General features: G+C 63.3%; 1 protein-coding gene across 9 annotated transcripts in view; it reads left to right on the top strand.

The window, feature by feature from the left end:
* RALGDS (ral guanine nucleotide dissociation stimulator) overlaps positions 1–17,779 on the top strand; it is a 41,223-nt gene extending 23,444 nt beyond the window's left edge. For 3 of the 9 annotated variants that reach the window (XM_043566368.1, XM_043566365.1, XM_043566364.1), the window contains exons 2-18: positions 3,360–3,470; positions 4,838–5,031; positions 5,485–5,580; positions 6,472–6,665; positions 6,896–7,227; positions 7,958–8,173; positions 8,500–8,603; positions 9,068–9,152; positions 10,132–10,200; positions 10,544–10,630; positions 11,179–11,211; positions 11,580–11,701; positions 11,889–11,984; positions 12,265–12,466; positions 12,632–12,874; positions 14,341–14,455; positions 16,688–17,779. In XM_043566368.1, the coding sequence (XP_043422303.1) occupies positions 3,360–3,470; positions 4,838–5,031; positions 5,485–5,580; positions 6,472–6,665; positions 6,896–7,227; positions 7,958–8,173; positions 8,500–8,603; positions 9,068–9,152; positions 10,132–10,200; positions 10,544–10,630; positions 11,179–11,211; positions 11,580–11,701; positions 11,889–11,984; positions 12,265–12,466; positions 12,632–12,874; positions 14,341–14,455; positions 16,688–16,863 (2,475 nt within the window). In that variant the 3' untranslated portion in view covers positions 16,864–17,779. Of the gene's footprint in view, positions 1–3,359; positions 3,471–4,837; positions 5,032–5,481; positions 5,581–6,471; positions 6,666–6,895; positions 7,228–7,957; positions 8,174–8,499; positions 8,604–9,067; positions 9,153–10,131; positions 10,201–10,543; positions 10,631–11,178; positions 11,212–11,513; positions 11,702–11,888; positions 11,985–12,264; positions 12,467–12,631; positions 12,875–14,340; positions 14,456–16,687 lie in introns of all 9 variants that reach the window. The other 6 variants (XM_043566361.1, XM_043566359.1, XM_043566362.1 and 3 more) reach the window with 5 other exon arrangements.
* Positions 17,780–18,505: the final 726 nt, after the last annotated feature.

Here is an 18,505-nt window from a genome sequence, read left to right as displayed (position 1 = left end):
CCTGCTTCCTGGGAGCTTTCACGGGCCAGGCGCCAAGCTGGGCATGCTGCGTCCATTTTCTTAACACCCACTCTTGCCCTGTAGGAAGCTGCTGCTCTTTTTCCCATTTCACAGATGAGCTCACTGAGGCCAGGGCCAGAGAGGCTCAGCAGAGCTGGAAGTCAGAGCCTTTCACAAGAGGCAGTGCCCTGGGGTCTGGTGGGTGCCTCCTGTGCCCAGGGCTGCAGGGTGCCGGTCAGTGTCCAGTGAGGGCCTGGGGTAAACTCTGTGAGTCAGTCCCTGGGCAGCGGCCCCCACCCTGCCTGAGTGTGACCGGGTCTCCATGTGTAGCCTGAAGAGGAGACAGGAGGACACTGTGGTACAAGCTCGGGCCCTTCTTTGTCCGCCCCAGCCCTCAACCAGGTCTCTTAGGAGCATCCAGTCCGAGGTGGAGGCCCCTGTGGGTCTGGAGGCCCCTTATGGCCCCTCATTGTGGCTTCCACGGGAAATGTATACCCAAGGAGGGCAGAGGGACGATTGGAATGAAGGTGCTGTGATGTCTCCAGATGTGTGGGCCTCGGCCGCCTTGTGGGACAGATGGCAGGGCTGGGGAAAGACCAATAGGTCCCCTCAGGTCCATCCCAAAGGAGGAGGGGCGGGCGACCCCATTTTTCTCCTTTGAGCAAATGGGGCCTGGCCTGAAGTCAGCTGGGGACAGGCATCCTGCTGGCCTGTCACCCTAAGAAGGCTGATCAGGTGACACACGACCAGATGCCACCCAGGCCATTTCTCCTTGTCCCTGGGGCTCTGAGCTGTACTCAGAGGGACAGCAGAGGGTGAGGCACAGAGGTGCCATGCCTCCAGCCTCCGCTTCCCGGGGCCTGGGGGTACCCTCCCCCCTCTCCCCACTTGAGCCAAGCCGTGGAAGGTCAGACAGTGTGTGGGGCATGGCTGCCAACTGGGTCTCGGGGACCCGGGGACACTGGCCCCCCAAGGACACAGCCATCCCTGTGGCATTCTTTTCCCTACAGAAGCCTCCCCTCAGGACATCTGCTGTTTGCTGGGCAGCTCCCATTCTCCCCCAGGAGCCCCCCAGTCCCTCGCCACAGACCTGCCCTCTCGGGCTGCCTGCTCCTGGGCCTGCATGCTGTGCACACTGCCAACAGGGTGGCCCAGGGTCACCCACAGGTGCCAGGGCCCTGCCTTTCCTGCCCTAGAGGGTCGGGGGTGGGGGGCAGATGCCAGGCTTGGCTGCTTTCCTTCTCTGTCCCTGGAAGGGAGTAGGAGCCGGAAACAAATGCCACCCCCACCACCCGTCTGCCAGTTTCTGCCCAGGTTCCAGGGCAGTTTGCCTGAGAACCTGGCCCTCTGTCTCTTAGTAGATGGTTTCAATGGCGCCTGCACTCGGCATTGCTCTGAGCGTCTGGTTTTGTGTCTGTGGCGGCTGCTGCATGAAGGGGCCAGAGCAGTCCCGCATCTGTGTGACAGGGTAGCGACTCCCGGTCTGTCCCTCTCAGTGTCCGGCCCTGCCCCCCACCCCCCACTGGCTTCAGAAGGGGGCCCCAGGGGGTGGGGGAGGGGCTCAGGAACCATGTGACACGCAGGCCAGCTGCTCTGCCAGCGAGGCGGGTGGCTGAGTGCAGGGCCTGCTCTCTGGCCCTGCGGGGGGGGGGGGGGGGGGGGGGGGACGACTGCCTGGCGAGGCCCCTGCTAGGGCAGGCCTTGACGGAGCCCCGCTGGGAGCCAGGTGCTATGTGGAGTTCAAGTGCAGTGCCCTCTGGCGGGTGGGTCCTGCACGGGACCTCCAAATCGCTGCCACCAACCTGGGTGTTTTGGACACGGACTGGTTCCCAGCTGGGCCAAGTGTGGCTCAGAAACCCTGGAGAAGGGCAGGTGCTTCCACTCGAGCCTCGGCCTTTGCAGGAAGCATTCTGACCCCTGAGAACGTGCCTGGGTGGTGGGTCCCCAGTCCGGCAGGGGGACAGCTGGTTCCCGAAGCCTGTCTTCTCTGAGGCCTCTTCCAGGCAGGGAAAGGGAAAGTGAGCCTACGGCTCAGCTTTTCTGCTTCAGGAATCTCCCTTCCTCAGTGGAAAGGCCGGACCTCCACGTGTCCCGGCTATTTGACGGGCGTGGGCGTGGGAGGTGCCGCTCGGGGTTGGGGTGACCTCCGCCTGTGGTTCCCCCTGGCTTCCCAGAAGCCGGCTGGCCCTCTCTCTGGAGAGAATGTGATCGCAGTGGCTTCCCCGTTGGCATGGTGCCCAGTGTGGGAGGGCAGCCACAGGCCAAAGGAAGTGGCCTTCCCGAGGGCAGCCCCCCCAGGGCCCTCAAGGGTGGGCAGGAGGCCAGAGGCCCAGGCGCCCCATCGCTGCCCCCAGGGGCGCAGTGGGGCCCAGCTTAGGCCAAGGGCTTCAGGGAGGGCACTTTCGCCTGGGTCTTCTGTAAGCTGCAGCCCACCTCGGGTCGGGGCAGTGACCCACACTCCCAGCTGCGGGTGAGGACTGGCAGTGTGGCCCTGTGCCAGCTGGCACCTCCCGGCTCCTCCCTCAACTCTCAGAGGTCCCCTTCCCACTGCGGGCTTGCCCTTCCCTGGACAGGGGCAGGTGGGAGACGGGGCTGTGAGGCCCAGGCTGACGCGACTAAGTGGCCTTAGCCAGGGCTTGATGGTCACGGCCCCCCAGGCCAGCCTGTTCCGTGGAAGGGGTGGCTGCCCCCTAAAACCAGGGCATTTCCTCTCTGGTCCTGGTCCAGGGAGCAGCCAGATGATCCCCCTTTCTACAGCCCTGTGATTTTGGGTCCCGTGAAAGCCCAGTCCTCTGCCCAGATGCCTGCACCATCATCATTTTCACCCCATCCCCATGCACGTGATGACGGACAGGGAAGGGGAACTCCTCTGTTACCCAAGAAAGCACCCGGGCTTGAATGAGCAGAAAGGGAAGGAAGTGGCGTCGGATGTGGCCTTCGGGGATGCCCAGCACCTGCCCCAGACCCGTGATGCTGACTCCGGGGCTGGGTCCTTGGGGGCTGCTGGATCAGCCGAGGGGTGGGGGGGGGGGCATGATGATGAGCTGGGGAGACATGACGAGGGCCTGGGGCCCCAGACCGTGGGGGAGGCACCTTCCGGGTGGCACGAGCAGGTGGCTGGGGGTTTGGGAGCCTGGGGACTTGTCTCGCTCGTACCCAGCTTGTGGCTGGTGGAGTGGGAAGGGGGCGAGGCTGGGGGTGGTGTCCACCTGTCCCGATACTACTGAGAGCCCTCGAGCCGTCGGCCCATTTAGTCCTGGCCTGGGGATCTGTGTGGACACCGGGCCTCAGCTGCGGACCGGAGGTTCATGAGGCAGCCCCTGACGCCCCCGCCTGGTGGCCGGGCACTGTCTCCACAGAGCTGCACGCAGGAGATCGGCGAGGAGCTGGTCAACGGGGTCATCCATTCCATCTCCCTGCGGAAGGTGCAGGCACACCACGGCGCCAACAAGGGCCAACGCTGGCTCGGGGTGAGTGCGGGCAAGGGGGCCCCCACCGCCGGGACCCTGCGGAGGCCCGGGGGCCAGACGCCGCTCGGCGACTCTGTTGGGTTCCCTCCCAGGGCCTTCGTGCCCCCCCCACCACTGTCTGGTCCTGGGCTCGGCCGGGAGCATCCCTCTGCATGTATTTGATGAATATGAAAAAAGACGCTCTTTGGTAAAACATTTATATTTAAAAAATATATTTTTAATGTTTATTTATGAGAAAGAGAGAGGGCGCACACGCACTTGTGCGGGGGGGAGGGGCAGAGAGAGAAGGAGACAGAGAATTGGAAGCAGGCTCCAGGTTCTGAGCTGTCAGCACAGAGCCCGACGCGGGGCTCGAACCCACAAACCGTGAGATCATGACCTGAGTCAAAGTCGGATGCTCAACTGACAGAGCCACCCAGGCGCCCCCCCAAAAAGACCCTTTTCGAAAAACACAGCAAAGGCACTTCCCTGCTTTTTTTACTTCACGTTAGGCTGCAAGTGATTTTGTACGTTGCCCCAGTTTTTCTCGTTTTAATTCCTACCCCCGGTTGTGTCAGGGGCCGTGAGCCCGCCCTTGCAGACCCTCAAGCCCTTCCACATCACCTCGCTTAGAAGGGCTAGTTTGACCCAAAAGGGGCGGAGGCTGAGGCTACTATATAACTTGTGGTCTCCTGGGGCACAGCCCTGTGACCCCTCCAGGTCAGAGGTAGGGCCGGACTCAGCAGCACGACATTCCAAAGGGGAGGCCCGGTCGTCACGGTGATTCACCCTTTCATGCTCTAGGACCTGGTCTTGATTCCTTCCCACAGCTTTCCCCGGGGCTGCACTGAACATGCCGTATCTCTTCTCACCCCAGAATAAGCCTCTGTGTTCTCGTCTCTAGAATGGGCAGGTTTTGCCAGGGCTCACGGGAGTGATGCTCCTAATACAAGGAGGGGCGGTCGTTTTAAGTTCCCCTAACAGAATGGCCAGAAAGTGTTGGGTTAGTATTTTTTAGCCCTCCCCATCTCCAATTCCACTTTTTTTTCCAATGCTTTATTTTATTTTTGAGAGAGAGAGAGAGAGAGACAGGCAGAGTGCGAACAGTAGTGGGGGGCATTGGGCAGAAAAAGGGAGACAGAATCGGAAGCAGGCTCCAGGCTCTGAGCTGTCAGCACGGAGCCCGACGCGGGGCTCAAACCCGCGGACTGCGAGATCATGACTTGAGCTGAAGTCGGATGCCTAACCGACTGAGCCACCCAGGTGCCCCTTCCGATTCCACTTCTTAAGCTGAGAACCTTTTTCTGCTGGGGGCACGCATGTCTGCGCCCTTGCCACATGTCACTGAGCACTTGGGAGTTCATCTGAGCCCCTGTGTCCCACCCCAGTGTGAAAATGAGTCAGCCCTGAACCTGTATGAGACCTGCAAGGTGCGGACGGTGAAGGCCGGCACGCTGGAGAAGCTGGTGGAGCACCTGGTGCCCGCCTTCCAGGGCAGCGACCTCTCCTACGTCACCATCTTCCTGTGCACGTACCGAGCCTTCACCACCACCCAGCAGGTGCTGGACCTGCTGTTCAAAAGGTGAGCACGGCCCCCGCACAGCACAGCGGCTCCCCACCCCCTCCTGGCACCTTTTTGAGCCTCAGGTGTCTCGTGGGAACCCTGGGTGTCAGGAGGACCACCCCACGTGGGGTCGTGTCCCACTGTTGGGACAAGTCCCCCACCCTGTGCCCGGCCCGTGGAGGGGGTTGCCTGGGGCTGCCGTGCTTCCTCTCTGCCTCCAGCCTGGGTGTCCCGTGCCTAGGGCAAAGCTGCTCTTGCCCTCGATTCCATATGGGGGACCCATCCTGGGGGTGGCCAGGGAGGGGTCCCCAGCCCCCTCAGTTGTCTGTAAGGTGCTGGCTGGGCTTCGTTCACTCAACAAGTGGGCACGGAGCCCCTTCTAGACGCTTCGCATACCCCAGACCAGACTCTACCCTCCTGGGCTTCCGTTCTCGTCCAGAAGTCAGCCAGTAACCCTAGACATCATAGCAGGTACGGTAGATGTGATGCCCTCACGGCCTCCTCTAGATACGGATGCATCCTTCCTTATTCTGACGAGGACGGCGGACCCCAGGACCAACTGAAAAAGTGAGCGGACTTGGGAGCTGATGGGAGGACCCCCGTCTCCAAGGTGGGGGACATCTAGGGTGGGGGCGCTGGGCAGAGCCATGGCTCCCACACGAGCTGTGATTCCTGCTGGAGGGCCGAGGGGTGGGGGCCACTCCTGCAGGAGGAAAGGAGTCAGACAGCCGTGGCTGGGGTCCTGGGCCCTGGGGAGCAGAAGAGAGGCCGGGGGCTGAGGTTGGCCCCTGAGAGAGTGGGTCCCCCCCACAGCCCACCCCAGCCCTTCCTGCCCGGCCCCGACCCGGGGTCCCAGGACGGAGGTGCGGGGGCCACCTGCTCACCCATCGACCTCACGCGTCAGTCCCCTGAGTCCAGCTGCCCGGACTGAGAACAGTGTTCCTGAGAATAGTGTCTGTGGGGAGAGGAGACCCCCAGGCGCCTCGGAGGCAGTACGGCAGCCGTGGGTGCAGGAGCTGGGGACGAGGGGCCATGAGAGCCCACGCAGGCTGGGCGGGAAGACGCTGCCTGTTCCCTCCTCCTCACACACTTACGCAGCACCTACTGTGTGCGGCCAGGGCAGGGACAGAGCAGACACGGCAGCCCTCCGCCGTCCTGGAGTTTACGCCGTAGCCAGGAGGCTCCCGGACAGACAGGGGAGGGGCAGGCCTCCCTGAGGAGGGGAGGGGTGCCCACACCATCGATGGAGGGCTCCCTCCCGTGGGGACGGCCAGGCCCCCGCCTTCTGACCGGACCTGCCCCTGCCTGGACGGCCAGTGGCGGTGGGGGGGGGGGGGGGGGGGTGGTGCTCAGGTGGGCCTGGCCTCTGGTTGGAGGACCCCCAGGGGTGCCGCAGGGGGCCGTGGGGAAGGAAAGGCTGGGCCGCTGACTCTGCTGCCTGCCCCCCGCTCCCTCCAGTGCCATCTCCTCCATTCTGGGCACCTGGCTGGACCAGTACTCGGAGGACTTCTGTCAGCCCCCAGACTTTCCCTGCCTCAAGCAGCTGGTGGCCTATGTGCAGCTCAACATGCCTGGTTCTGACCTAGAGCGCCGTGCCCAGCTTCTCCTGGCCCAGCTGGAGCACGCAGAGCTCACGGAGGCCGAGCCCGAGGGTGAGAAGGCTGGGGGGTGGGGGATGGGGGTGCACGGGGACGGGGCGGTGCTGGGCCACCCAGGGAGGATCCCCTGGGGGCTGATGTGGGGCCAGGAGCAGAGACTGAGAGCCCCGGCGGGGGACCGCAGGGGGGCAGAGGTCCCGGTGTGGGTTCCTGGCCGCGGCTTCCCCGGGAGGCTCTGGTGGGTTCTGTCTCTGCAAAGACATCTGGAAACTTCTCTCCTCTAGCTCTGTCGCCAGCTCCAGCGCCACTTCTAAAACCAGCTCCGGAACTAGAGCCGGCTTTGGCACCTGAGTCAGAACCAGAGCTAGAGCCGGCTCCAACACCGGCTCCAGAACCAGAGCTAGAGCCGGCTCCGGAACCGGCTCTGGAACCGGCTCCAGCCCCAGCTCCGGAACTAGAGCCAGCTCTATCGCAAACTGTAGACCTAGACGCAGCTCCGGTGCCCGAGCCTCCCTGGCCGTCACCTGTGGCTGCAGAAAATGGCCTGAATGAGAAGCCTCACCTCTTGGCCTTCCCTCCCGACCTGGTGGCAGAGCAGTTCACACTGATGGATGCGGTGAGCAGTTTTTCTCAGCCGGGCGGGGCAGGGGAGCGCTTTCCGCCAGCCTCTGGTGCATTCCCTGCCATTCCCCGGCATATCCCAGCTCCGTTCCTGCGTGGTCTCTGGACTGTGGATGCAGAGATGGGACCCTCCCCACCCCATCCCTGTGCGCAGTGACGACGGATTAAATGAGACGGGGCGGTAGAAGGCTGGGCGGAGCCCGGCCCATTCGATGGGGGGGTGGAGCTCACCGTGGTACGTCCAGCTCCGTGGGTCACCCCACCATCTGCTCGGGAGGCCTCGGCACCTACGAGGCACCTGCCGTGTCCTGGAGTTTACGGCAGACAAAGCCTGTGGGTGGAGCGCCCGCGGTGAGCGTGCATCTGGACAGGGCGGGGGGACCTGAGCCACGATGGGGGAGCCGAAGGTGCCGCCTGGCGTGCGCAGCTGTGAGCCAGCTTCTGGTGCTTGCAGTGAGTGAGGGTGGGCGTCTGAAAATGCCAGACGCTCTTCGCTGCCCGTGCGTCATCTGGGTCACTCGTGCGCTGGGCGCCCACGGTCGGCGGAGAACAGAGCCCAGAGGCACGGCCCCCACCCCGGGCCTGTGAGGCTCGAGCCACATCCTCAGCTTTCCCTGAGCTCCAGGCCTGACCGGGGACCCTGCCTGGGACTAGGGAGACCGGGGACGCTGAGCTGGGGAGCTGGGCCGTGGCAGTGCTAGGTGACGCTCCCCATGATCCCCCAGGAGCTGTTCAAGAAGGTGGTGCCCTACCACTGCCTGGGCTCCATCTGGTCCCAGCGGGACAAGAAGGGCAAGGAACACCTGGCTCCCACTGTCCGCGCCACGGTCACCCAGTTCAACAGTGTGGCCAACTGCGTCATCACCACCTGCCTGGGGGACCGGACTGTGACGGCCCGGGACAGGGCCAGGGTGGTGGAGCACTGGATCGAGGTGGCCAGGGTATGCCTTGGAGGGGCCCTGGGGAACCCCTTTCTCGCCTTCGTCTGCCCTCAGGGCTGTGGTCTGTGGTCCACGGCCCTGCAGAGACCCCAGCCCTCCCTTCCCAGCGGCTCGCTGGCCTTGATTCACACGTCCCACTGCCTCGACGCTCACTGCCCGCTTAACGTCCTCCCTCGTGTTGAGCTCAGAGCCTCCTCCCTGGGAGTGTCACGGACGGGGGCCCAGGTGCTCGTTGGGGCTCCCTGGGAGTCTGTGTCACCCAGGATGGAAGGTCAGAGCTCAGGGGACTGCACCCGCACCCTACGGCCCTTCTGTTCCTCTGCCAGGAGTGCCGTGTCCTCAAGAACTTCTCGTCTCTCTATGCCATCCTGTCGGCCCTGCAGAGCAACTCCATCCACAGGCTGAAGAAGACGTGGGAAGAAGTTTCCAGGTGGGGAGACCTCTCTCTGCAGGAGCTGCACCTGGAGGGACCCGGGACCCCCCAAGCGACTGAGCATTGTCCCCTCTGTGAGCCTGGGACCTGCCAGGAGGCAGCAAATCCTGAGGCCGGCCTGCTGGCTGGGGGGCACCCCTCCAAGTGTCCGTTGGCCTCAGGCCAGCACCTCTGCCCTGGGACTCAGTTTCCCTATCTGTCAAGCACTAGACAGAGCCACATTGGAGATTTTCCTGTGTTTCCTTGCCAGCCACACCATTCTGTCCCCTTGAAATCCAAACCGATCCAAACAGAGCCACACACGTGGAGCTCGCCTCCCCCGGCCCACAGAGCGCCCTGGGCCCAGCAGAACCCTGGGTGAAAACCACCCGTCCGGGCGGTTGGGTCCTTGGGTCCTAAATGGATGGGCACTCACACCCCTCCCTGCCATTCCCATGGTTCTCCTCCCTTCCCCCACCCAGGGACAGCTTCCGCATCTTCCAGAAGCTGTCGGAGATTTTCTCGGATGAGAACAACTACTCACTGAGCAGAGAGCTGCTCATCAAGGTAAAGTCTGGGCAGAGGAGGGAGGTTCTCGGTGGGCGTTTCTTTGAAAAGTTCCAATCCTGTCTGGGCTGGACTTTGAGGAGAGTGGGATCTTTTTGGTGCATGGGCCGGTGGGGGGTAGTTTGGGGGACAGGAGTCCCCGGTAATGGAATGGTGTGGGAGCAGCTGAGGTGTTCTACAAGGCGGGGAGCGGCGGGGGGGGGGGGCTGGATCGGCAGGTCTGCTGCTTCCTCCAGGCTGCTGGGCGGCTGGGGTGGGGTGGGAGGCTCCTTCCCTCGGCGCTGCAGCTCAGGGTGGGCACACCCTGGCTCCCTGGGGACAAGGTACCGCAGGGGGTGCCAGAGGCTAAGTCCCGAAGGGGCTGCTCGACCTTGGGTCCAAATGAGCAGTCCTGGGACACAGCTCTGGGAGCCCTGGGGGACTCCTCACCCCGCCCCGGGGCAGGCGCCACAAATGGATCCCAGACATCCTGCAGGCTGTCACTGCAGGGCCTCAAATTAGCCGGATGACCAGTTAGCAGGAACAGATCTCCAGCCCACTCACTTCTGAGTCCCTCTGGGACCTTGGGCAGGTCACTACCCCTCTCGGGGCCTCAGTTTCCTTAGCGGGAGAGCGGAGGAAGGATGAGCCTGGGGTCCCTCTAGTCTCACGACTCACGGGGAGGCAGTGAGGTACCAGGAGAAGAGGAGTGTGGGAGAGTTCTGTGCAGGGCCCCCACCTCGGAGAGGGCACGGGCTGCTGAGTCCTTGGAGACCTCCCGAGAGTGGGTGTCTTGCTCACCTGCACTTTCCAGACCAGGAAACAGGCTTGGGGAGGCCAGGCCACTGGCCCCACGTTCCCACACCCCGGGAGCGCCAGGGCACCCCACTGGTGGCAGCAGAGCATTCGGACCAGTGACCAAGTACCAAGGTCAGGTCTGCTGGAGGGGAAAGAGGGGAGGAGAGGAGGGTCACACTGATCCCGTCCCCAACCCTGGCAGGAGGGCACCTCCAAGTTTGCCACCCTGGAGATGAACCCCAAGAGAGCCCAGAAGCGGCCAAAGGAGACGGTGAGTGCACTCGAGGCCGAGGGGGGTGGGGTGCCGGCCCGAGGCAGGAGAGGAGGGGTCGCCCCCAGCCCTTCCCCCCTGACGCTGCAGTGACCTGAGCTCCTCTGGGCCCTGACAGGGCTGCGCCCTGACCAGCAGGGGGTCTCGAGGGTGCCGATGGCAGCTGGGCTCGGTGGGCTTAGGGGTGGGGAGGGTCCAGGGACCACAGAACCTTGGCGAGGTTGGGGTCTGTGGGCACTGGGAGGGAGTCTGGGGGAGACTGCTAAAGGTCCCCGGGCTGCTCCGAGTGGGAGGCTGGGGGAGGCCTCGGTCGTTGCTCATAAGCCCTACCCCAACGTCACAGGGTGTCATCCAGGGCACCGTTCCCTACCTGGGCACCTTCCTCACAGACCTGGTGATGCTGGACACCGCGATGAAGGACTATCTGTATGTGAGTGAGCCCCGGGGGCCGGGGCCGGGCGGGAGTGGGGCCGGGGTCCTGGAGCCCTAGGGGAAAGCGCCCCTCACCGAGCCCTGAGCTCTCAAGCGCTGGGCACACCTTGTCTGAGGGCCCCCAGCCACCCCCACGTGCCTGGGCTCCTGCCCGGCTCACCAGTGAGTAAACAGAGCTAGGTGCCCAGCCGCTGAGGCTTAGAGCTGCCCAGGGTCTGGCCCAGCTGCCCACGGCCCTCCCTTGGGCAGCAACCACAGGAGGAGAGAGGCCCGCCCCCCAAGCTGGGCCTTCCTGCCTGAGGCCTCAATCCTTTTGTCCTCAGAGGGCTGGGCCAGTAGTTGTTTGAAGCTCTGTCCCTCTGCCCACCGCTCCCTAGATCCTAGGACCACCCCCTCCCCAGGCCCAGAGGTGTGTGTGTGTGTGTGTGTTCGTTCGTCCACCCCGCCCCCTGGTGTATGCTGTCAGTAGTGCAGCCTGAGAGGGGCTGAGGGGTGGTCATGGGCAAGGGGACGCCTTCTGATGCTCTCTGGCTGTCTGCCTTCCAGGGGAGACTGATCAACTTCGAGAAGCGGAGGAAGGTGAGCGGCTGCTGTCCGTATGTGTTGGCGGGGGGGGGGGGGGGGGGGGGGTTGGAAATCAGAGACCTGCCTCAGCTGCATCCTGCTTCCTGTTATATTTGTGGGGAGAGTTGGATACACAGAGGAGGGGGGACCTCTCCCACTGGAGGGGGGTACAGGAGGCCAGAATCAAGGACAGCTTCCTGGGAGGGGCTGTTTTGTTAGAACAGAGTGGCCCTGGGCGGGAGTAGAGAGTAGGAGGGAACACAGAGACCCTGGGCCCCTGCCCCGCCCAGCACCCCCACCCACGACCTCCCCGGCAGCCCCCCGGGCCACACCCAGCACCGCATCCATCCCATCACTGTCCCGTCCTTCCCTCTGGGCCCCAGGAATTCGAAGTGATCGCCCAGATCAAGCTGCTCCAGTCGGCTTGCAACAATTATAGCATCACACCCGAGGAGCACTTTGGGGCCTGGTTCCGGGCCATGGAGCGACTCAGCGAGACGGAGAGGTGAGGCTGGCTGGGTGCGGGTGGGGCACGGCAGGGGCGGGCGGGCTGCGGTGTGGGATCCTGCTCAGGACCGGGTTCTGTTGCCTGGTGGTGGCTGGGCGTCTGGACCCCCACTGCCAGGCAGGTTCTGGGAGGGAGACCCGAGTGTGCCTCCTGCTCACCTCACAGCTGCCTCTCTGTCCCGTAGCTACAACCTGTCGTGTGAGCTGGAGCCCCCCTCCGAGTCGGCCAGCAACACCCTCAAGGCCAAGAAGAACGCGGCCATCGTCAAGCGCTGGAGCGAGTGAGTGGCCCCGGGCTGGCAGGAAGGGCTCCCTCGGGGCTTACGGAAGCCTCAGGCTGAGCGCGACTGGGGCCACTTGTCTACCCTCCCTGGGCCTCAGTTTCCTCCTCTGTGAAATGGGGCGATCCTAAATCGGTCGCTTCCAAAGCAGGGACAGACGTGGTGCTGGTGACTGACCGAGCCCTTGGCGCAGAGCCCGGAGTGCCGAGTGTGGGGGTGGGGGCAGGGGTGGGTTGTGTCCCAGGGGAGGCCCCCCGAGTAAGCTGAGCCGTCCACGCAGCCGCCAGGCCCCCAGCACGGAGCTCAGCAGCAGCGGCAGCTCCCACTCCAAGTCCTGTGACCAGCTCAGGTGCGGCCCCTACCTCAGCAGCGGGGACATCGCCGACGCACTCAGCATCCACTCGGCCGGCTCCTCCAGCTCCGACGTGGAGGAGATCAACGTGAGCTTCGTCCCGGAGTCCCCCGACGGTCAGGAAAAGAAGGTGACCGCCCGCCCCTTCTCCCTGACGGCCCTTCGCGGGGCCCAGGGCCCCCACGCCACACCCGTGAGCGGCCAAGGGGTGCTCCCGGCTCCCGAACAGAGCGCCCGGGGTCCCCCGGAGCCAGCCGCTGGCCCGGGCGCCCTGCTGACCGTGCCGTCCCCACAGTTCTGGGAGTCGGCCTCCCAGTCGTCCCCGGAGACCTCCGGCATCAGCTCGGCTTCCAGCAGCGCGTCCTCCTCCTCAGCCTCCACCACGCCCGTGGCTGCCACGCGCACCCACAAGCGCTCCGTCTCAGGGGTCTGCAGCCACAGCGCCTCACTGCCCCTCTACAACCAGCAGGTGGGCGACTGCTGCATCATCCGCGTCAGCCTGGATGTGGACAACGGCAACATGTACAAGAGCATCCTGGTGAGCGGCGCGGGCGGGCGTCCCCGTGCCCGCACTCTGCCGGGCCGCACGCGCGTGCTGGGCTCCGTCCCCTGCCCGCTGTCCTGGAGCCGACCTTCCGGGGTGGGGGGTCGGGAAAGACAGATGGTCGGCGGACAAAAAGAAAGCAGCTTCCGTGGAGATCCGGGGCCGGGGGGGGTTCACAGACAAGGCACCCGAGGCGGGCAGGGAGGGAGGGACGGGGGGAGGCCTGAGGTCCGCGGCTTGGGGCCTGGATCTCCGTGGCGGCAGACAGAAGCCGCTGCTGGCTGGGGTGACGGGTCGGGTGACTCAGGGCTTCTCTGCGGGGGTGGGCTGGTGGCCGGAGAGGCGGAGGGGCCGGTCAGGAGGCGGTCAGGCGGGGAGAACGGTGGCCACCAGGCTGGTGGCTGTGGAGGTGATGGGCGGTATGAGACATTACATGTCATTTAGCGCCTGAGATCAAGCCAAGGGGATTTGTCTCCAGACACTGTATGTGCTGCTGGTGGGGGCAGGGACTCGCGTTCCAGAACTCAGGCTGTAGACGAGCCCTGTGCACCCTCTGGAGGTCCCCCATCTGGTCACAGTGCCCACGTTCCCTGGGGCAGCGTCCTCGCTGGCCCCTGGCGTGTGCCCCTTCCTGGGCGGGAACCGGCCGCGGGAGACCTAGTTCGCAGCTAGCAGCCCCAAGGAGCGAAGAGAAAAGGCTTTTCTCCCGGGGCCCCGCAGCCAGACGGCCAAGCCCGAGGGCCGTCCACAGGGACAGGCTGGCTGAGAGGGGAAACGTGCTTTCGAAAGAACCTCAAATATGTGAAATTGCACGCACGCGTGACCCTGTCCTCATCCGTGCAGGCTGCCGTTAACAACAGGTCGGGTGCCCGTTACATACCCACCGCGTACTGAGCTGCTCTCCCCGCCAGGAACTAGCCTGACTGTCCTTAAAGAGCCGCCTGTATGACCCCATGTCCGAGGCCCGTCTGCACTCTGGCCTTTGGGGTCGAGGCAAGACGGGCGGCCTGTGCTGGCCACCACAGCAGCCTCTAGCCAGTGCAGGCCTGGCCTACAGGCAGCCCCTGGGCATCTGGCCAGCTCCTCTCCTACCTCCAGGGCTGGGACTAGACGCCCTCTCCTCCCTGGGTTCACTGATCCCATTGTCCCGCCGGGCCGGGATCCAGGGGAACAGCCCCCGGGAGCAGGCAGGTTCCCACGGTGGCATGGGAGGAGGTGGCAGGCTTGTAGGAGAACAGGGGGTGGGGGAGGGGAGGCAGGAACAATGGGGAAAAGGCCCTCATCGTAGTGTGGGGGGCCTCCCGGGGCAGGACCAGGTGGTGAGGCGCCCGTGGACCCAGCCAGAAGCTGAGCCTTTGAACGCAGCGCGAGGCAGCTCCGAGGGTCCCTGGTGCTGTGCTCTGTGGGGGCTCCTCCCGGACCCTCGACCTCATGGCTGCCCACCCCCCTCCCTGATCCAGGTAACCAGCCAGGACAAGGCTCCAGCCGTCATCCGCAAGGCCATGGACAAACACAACCTGGATGAGGATGAGGCCGACGAATATGAGCTCGTGCAGGTTATCTCCGACGACCGCAGTAAGTCCGGGGCCAGGCGGGCGGGCTGCGGGGGGGGCAGCACCACACCCCAGGCCCAGGCCCGCGGCCCCGCGCTCCCTGGGGCAGCCTCCTCGCTGGCCCCTGGCGTGTGCCCCTTCCTGGGCGGGAACCGGCCGCGGGAGACCTAGTTTGCAGCTAGCAGCCCCAAGGAGCGAAGAGAAAAGGCTTTTCTCCCGGGGCCCCGCAGCCAGATGGCCAAGCCCGAGGGCCGTCCACAGGGACAGGCTGGCTGAGAGGGGAAACGTGCTTCCGAAAGAACCTCAAATATGTGAAAATGAACGCACACGTGACCCTGTCCTCGTCCGTGCAGGCTGCCGTGACAGAACACCGCGGGCCGGGGAGGGGCTGTTAAACTAGTGAAATGTACTGCTCACGGTTCTAAAGGCTGGAAGTCTAAGATCAAGGTGCCGGCAGGGTCAGGTTCTGGTGAGGGCCTTCTTCCGGGTGGCAGACGGCCACCTTCTCGTGTCCTCACGTGGCAGAAGGGGCGTGGGGGCCTCAGGAATGGGATTATAAAATCCTGACCTCATCACTGCCCCAAGGCCCATTAGGATTCCCACACGAATCTTGGGCACACACAATCATTCTGACCATAGCAGACGTTAACAATTGAAAAAAAAAATTTTTTTTAGTGTTTATTTACGTATGTATTTATTTTTAATATTTTTTTTCTTTTTTTATTTTTTTAAACGTTTATTTTTTTGAGACAGAGAGAGACAGAGCATAAATGGGGGAAGGTCAGAGAGAGAGAGAGGGAGACACAGAATCCGAAACAGGCTCCAGGCTCTGAGCTGTCTGCCCAGAGCCCGATGCGGGGCTCGAACTCACAGACCGCAAGATCATGACCTGAGCTGAAGTCGGATGCTCAACCGACTGAGCCACCCAGGCACCCCGATTTTTAACACTTTTTTAATGTTTCTCTTGGAGAGAGAGAGAGGGACAGAGCACAAGTGGGGGAGGGGCAGAGAGAGAGGGAGACAACAGAATCCGAAGCAGGATCCAGGCTCTGAGCTGTCAGCACAGAGCCCGATGCGGGGCTCAAACCCGTGAACTGGGAGATCGTGACCTGAGCTGACATCGGACGCTTCACCGATGGAGCCCCCCAGTTGTTTGTTTATTTTTGAGGGAGAGCACGCGCAGGGGTGGGGCAGAGAGAGAGGGGGACAGAAGATCCGAAGCGGGCTCTGTCCTGACAGCAGAGAGCCTGACGTGGGATTTGAACTCATGAAACGTGAAATCGTGACCTGGGCCGAAGTCAGGCGCTTAACCGACTGAACCCCCGAGGCGCCCCCGGAGGACGCTAAAAACAGGCTCCGAGGGTGTGGCTCAGTGGGTCAGAGCTGGGAAAGCAACAGAACCAAGAGCAAGCACAGACTCGGAGCCAGGCTGCGGGGCTCGGAGAGCTCGGGCAAGGTCCTTAGGCCGCCTGTGCCTGTGTCCCCCTCCCCACGAGAGCGGGGAACGAGCCAGGGGTTAATCCCTACGCACAGCTGGAAGCACGTGCTGTGCAGGTTACCTGTTCGGACCGTCCTCGCCCTGTTTTCTCTCCACGAGCCGCACGTTTGCTGCCGGCCGTTAGTGACCCCCAGCGTCCCCACAAGTGGTTTTCTAAACCCTCTCTCACCTTCTTGCACCATTTCGGTGGCGTGGGGAGGGGGACTGCGCAGGCGCGTGCCCCATGTTGCAGGGCGGGAGGACTGAGGCCCAGGCAAGGTAGGGAAAGTGAGGCAGGGGCGCAACGCTGGGCTACAGACAGGGTAGGAGGGGCCCAAGTAAAGCCTGGCATCTGCCACTCGGAGCAGGGAGGCGTCCTGGACCCGGGCACAGAAGACCTGGGGCAGGGCCTGCCCGTCGCTGGGTCCCTCAGCCTGGGTCCTGAGTAGCACGGGATCCAGGGGAGGGGTTCTAGATTCCAGCTCGGGATGGTGGTCAGTGGAGGCAGCAGGTGTGCAGGACGGATAACGCTTTTCCGGCTCCAGGCCGAGGCGGGGACTTAGGGAGTCGAGTCCCTTTGTAACCAAGAGTCATTGGATTTCACGAGTCCCAGCAGTCGACCCTCGGCAGGTGTCCTTCCCAGGGGTCCTTGGTATTCCTGGGTTTAGACTGGGCGTCTCAGGCCTTTGGCTCGGGCCTGCCCTCGGTGGCGGCGGGGGTGGGGGGCAGGTGAGGTCTCTGTCAGCACCACTGACCCCCCCACCCCTCCCCCACCAGAGCTGAAGATCCCGGACAACGCCAACGTGTTCTACGCCATGAACTCTACTGCCAACTATGACTTTGTCCTAAAGAAACGGACCTTCACAAAGGGGGCAAAGGTCAGGCATGGCGCCAGCTCGACTCTCCCTCGCATGAAGCAGAAAGGGCTCAGGATCGCCAAGGGCATCTTCTAACTCGTCCCCGGTGCTGGCCTGCCACAGGGACCCCTCTTGCAGGGTCCGGCTGCCTGGGTAACTGAGCACTTCCGGACTCCGGTGGCCCAGGCCAGGCGGGCACCCTCTGCCCAACCCGCCAGCCCAGGCCACCCCCAGACTCGTTTCACCCTCAACGTCTCCCGCTGCCGGGATTGACGCCTGCTCCTTGACGGGCTGACCTGGCCTCCTGTGGACCACTCGCCGCCTTAGGTGCCTTCTGCTCTCCGGAACCGGAGGACCAGCTGACTTTGGCCGAGGAGCGCCGTCGGTGGGCACAGAGCCCCGCATGCCGCCGGGCACTGCCCTCTGTGCGCTGCCCCTCACACCTGCTCAGGTGTGGGTCACTGCCACCTGTGCCCGTGGGCACCCCAGGGCACCTGCTCATCCACTGGGTCTGACCACTGCAATTCTCTCCTCCGCCCGCGGGCATCGGCCGTGCCCTTCTGGGGTCCCGGCCCCTCTTGGCCACCACACTAGCCTTTCCCGGGCCGCACCAAAGATCCCACCGTCGGGGCCAGCAGAGTGAAGGAGTCTCGCCCACCCCCTGCCCAGCCCTCCCCCAGGAGGTTGGGGTGGGGGGAAGCCTCTTCACAGATCACACTCTTCACCCCGTGAGTGAGGACGGTCTCAGACGAGTCCCGTTGACACTGAATCTCACGACACCGCGGGTGCCGCTCACTCCCACGCCCTGGGCTTCACGAGACCGCACGAGACGGGGGTTAGTGGGAAAGAAGGATTTGGGGGAAGGGGAGGGGTGTTGAATATTTGTATAAAAGGCAAAAACAAAACAAAACAAAACAGAAAAAGTTTACCAGTTGGGGAGGGGCAATATTTATTTGTTGTAAATAGCAAATGCTAGACTTGAATATTCTATTAAAATCCAGTTTCTACTATAGCCTGGGAGTCGTGGTTTTGTTCTTGCACATCCAGTGAGCTACAGACGCTCACCTTCTGTGTTCAGATAGGAAATCTTGCATGGCTGGCTTATTTGTATGGAGGAGAAGCGAGAGGGGCCAGCCCTCGTTCTCCGGCTCCCCTCCGGAAACACGCAAGCCCATCTTTCACGGAGCACATAGATGCTCACCTCAGTGGCATTCACCTGGGCACCGAGCCCCCCAGAAACCCTGGGATTAGAGGCTGGAGGTACTTTCACAGGACATAACCACAAGCCTGGAAACTTGGGTGTGTTTAAAAATAACATTGGTGAGGGGCGCCTGGGTGGCTCAGTCAGTTAAGCGTCCGACTTCGGCTCAGGTCATGATCTCACGGTTCGTGGGTTCGAGCCCCGCGCCGGGCTCTGTGCTGACAGCTCGGAGCCTGGAGCCTGCCTCGGATTCTGTGTCTCCCTCTCTCTCTGACCCTCCCCTGCTCACACTCTTGTCTCTGTCTCTCCAAAATGAATAATAAAAAAAAAAGTTAAAAAAAATACCATTGGTGAGAGAAAATCATGGAAGAAGCCACGCCAGGGCCAGCCTCTCCAAGAAGACCGTTCAGCCGGGGGGAATAACGATCAGAATTAACAGTCCGGGGACTCCGGGACCTCATCCAGCACGACAGCCAGGGGCATGCTTGATGGCCAGCAGCACAGCGGGACGTCGGCGGGTCAGGCACCTCTGCCAGA

This window comes from Prionailurus bengalensis, chromosome D4, assembly GCF_016509475.1.
Source record: "Prionailurus bengalensis isolate Pbe53 chromosome D4, Fcat_Pben_1.1_paternal_pri, whole genome shotgun sequence".
NCBI classification, from domain to species: domain Eukaryota; kingdom Metazoa; phylum Chordata; class Mammalia; order Carnivora; family Felidae; genus Prionailurus; species Prionailurus bengalensis.
This window is presented reverse-complemented; position numbering and strand designations above follow the sequence as displayed.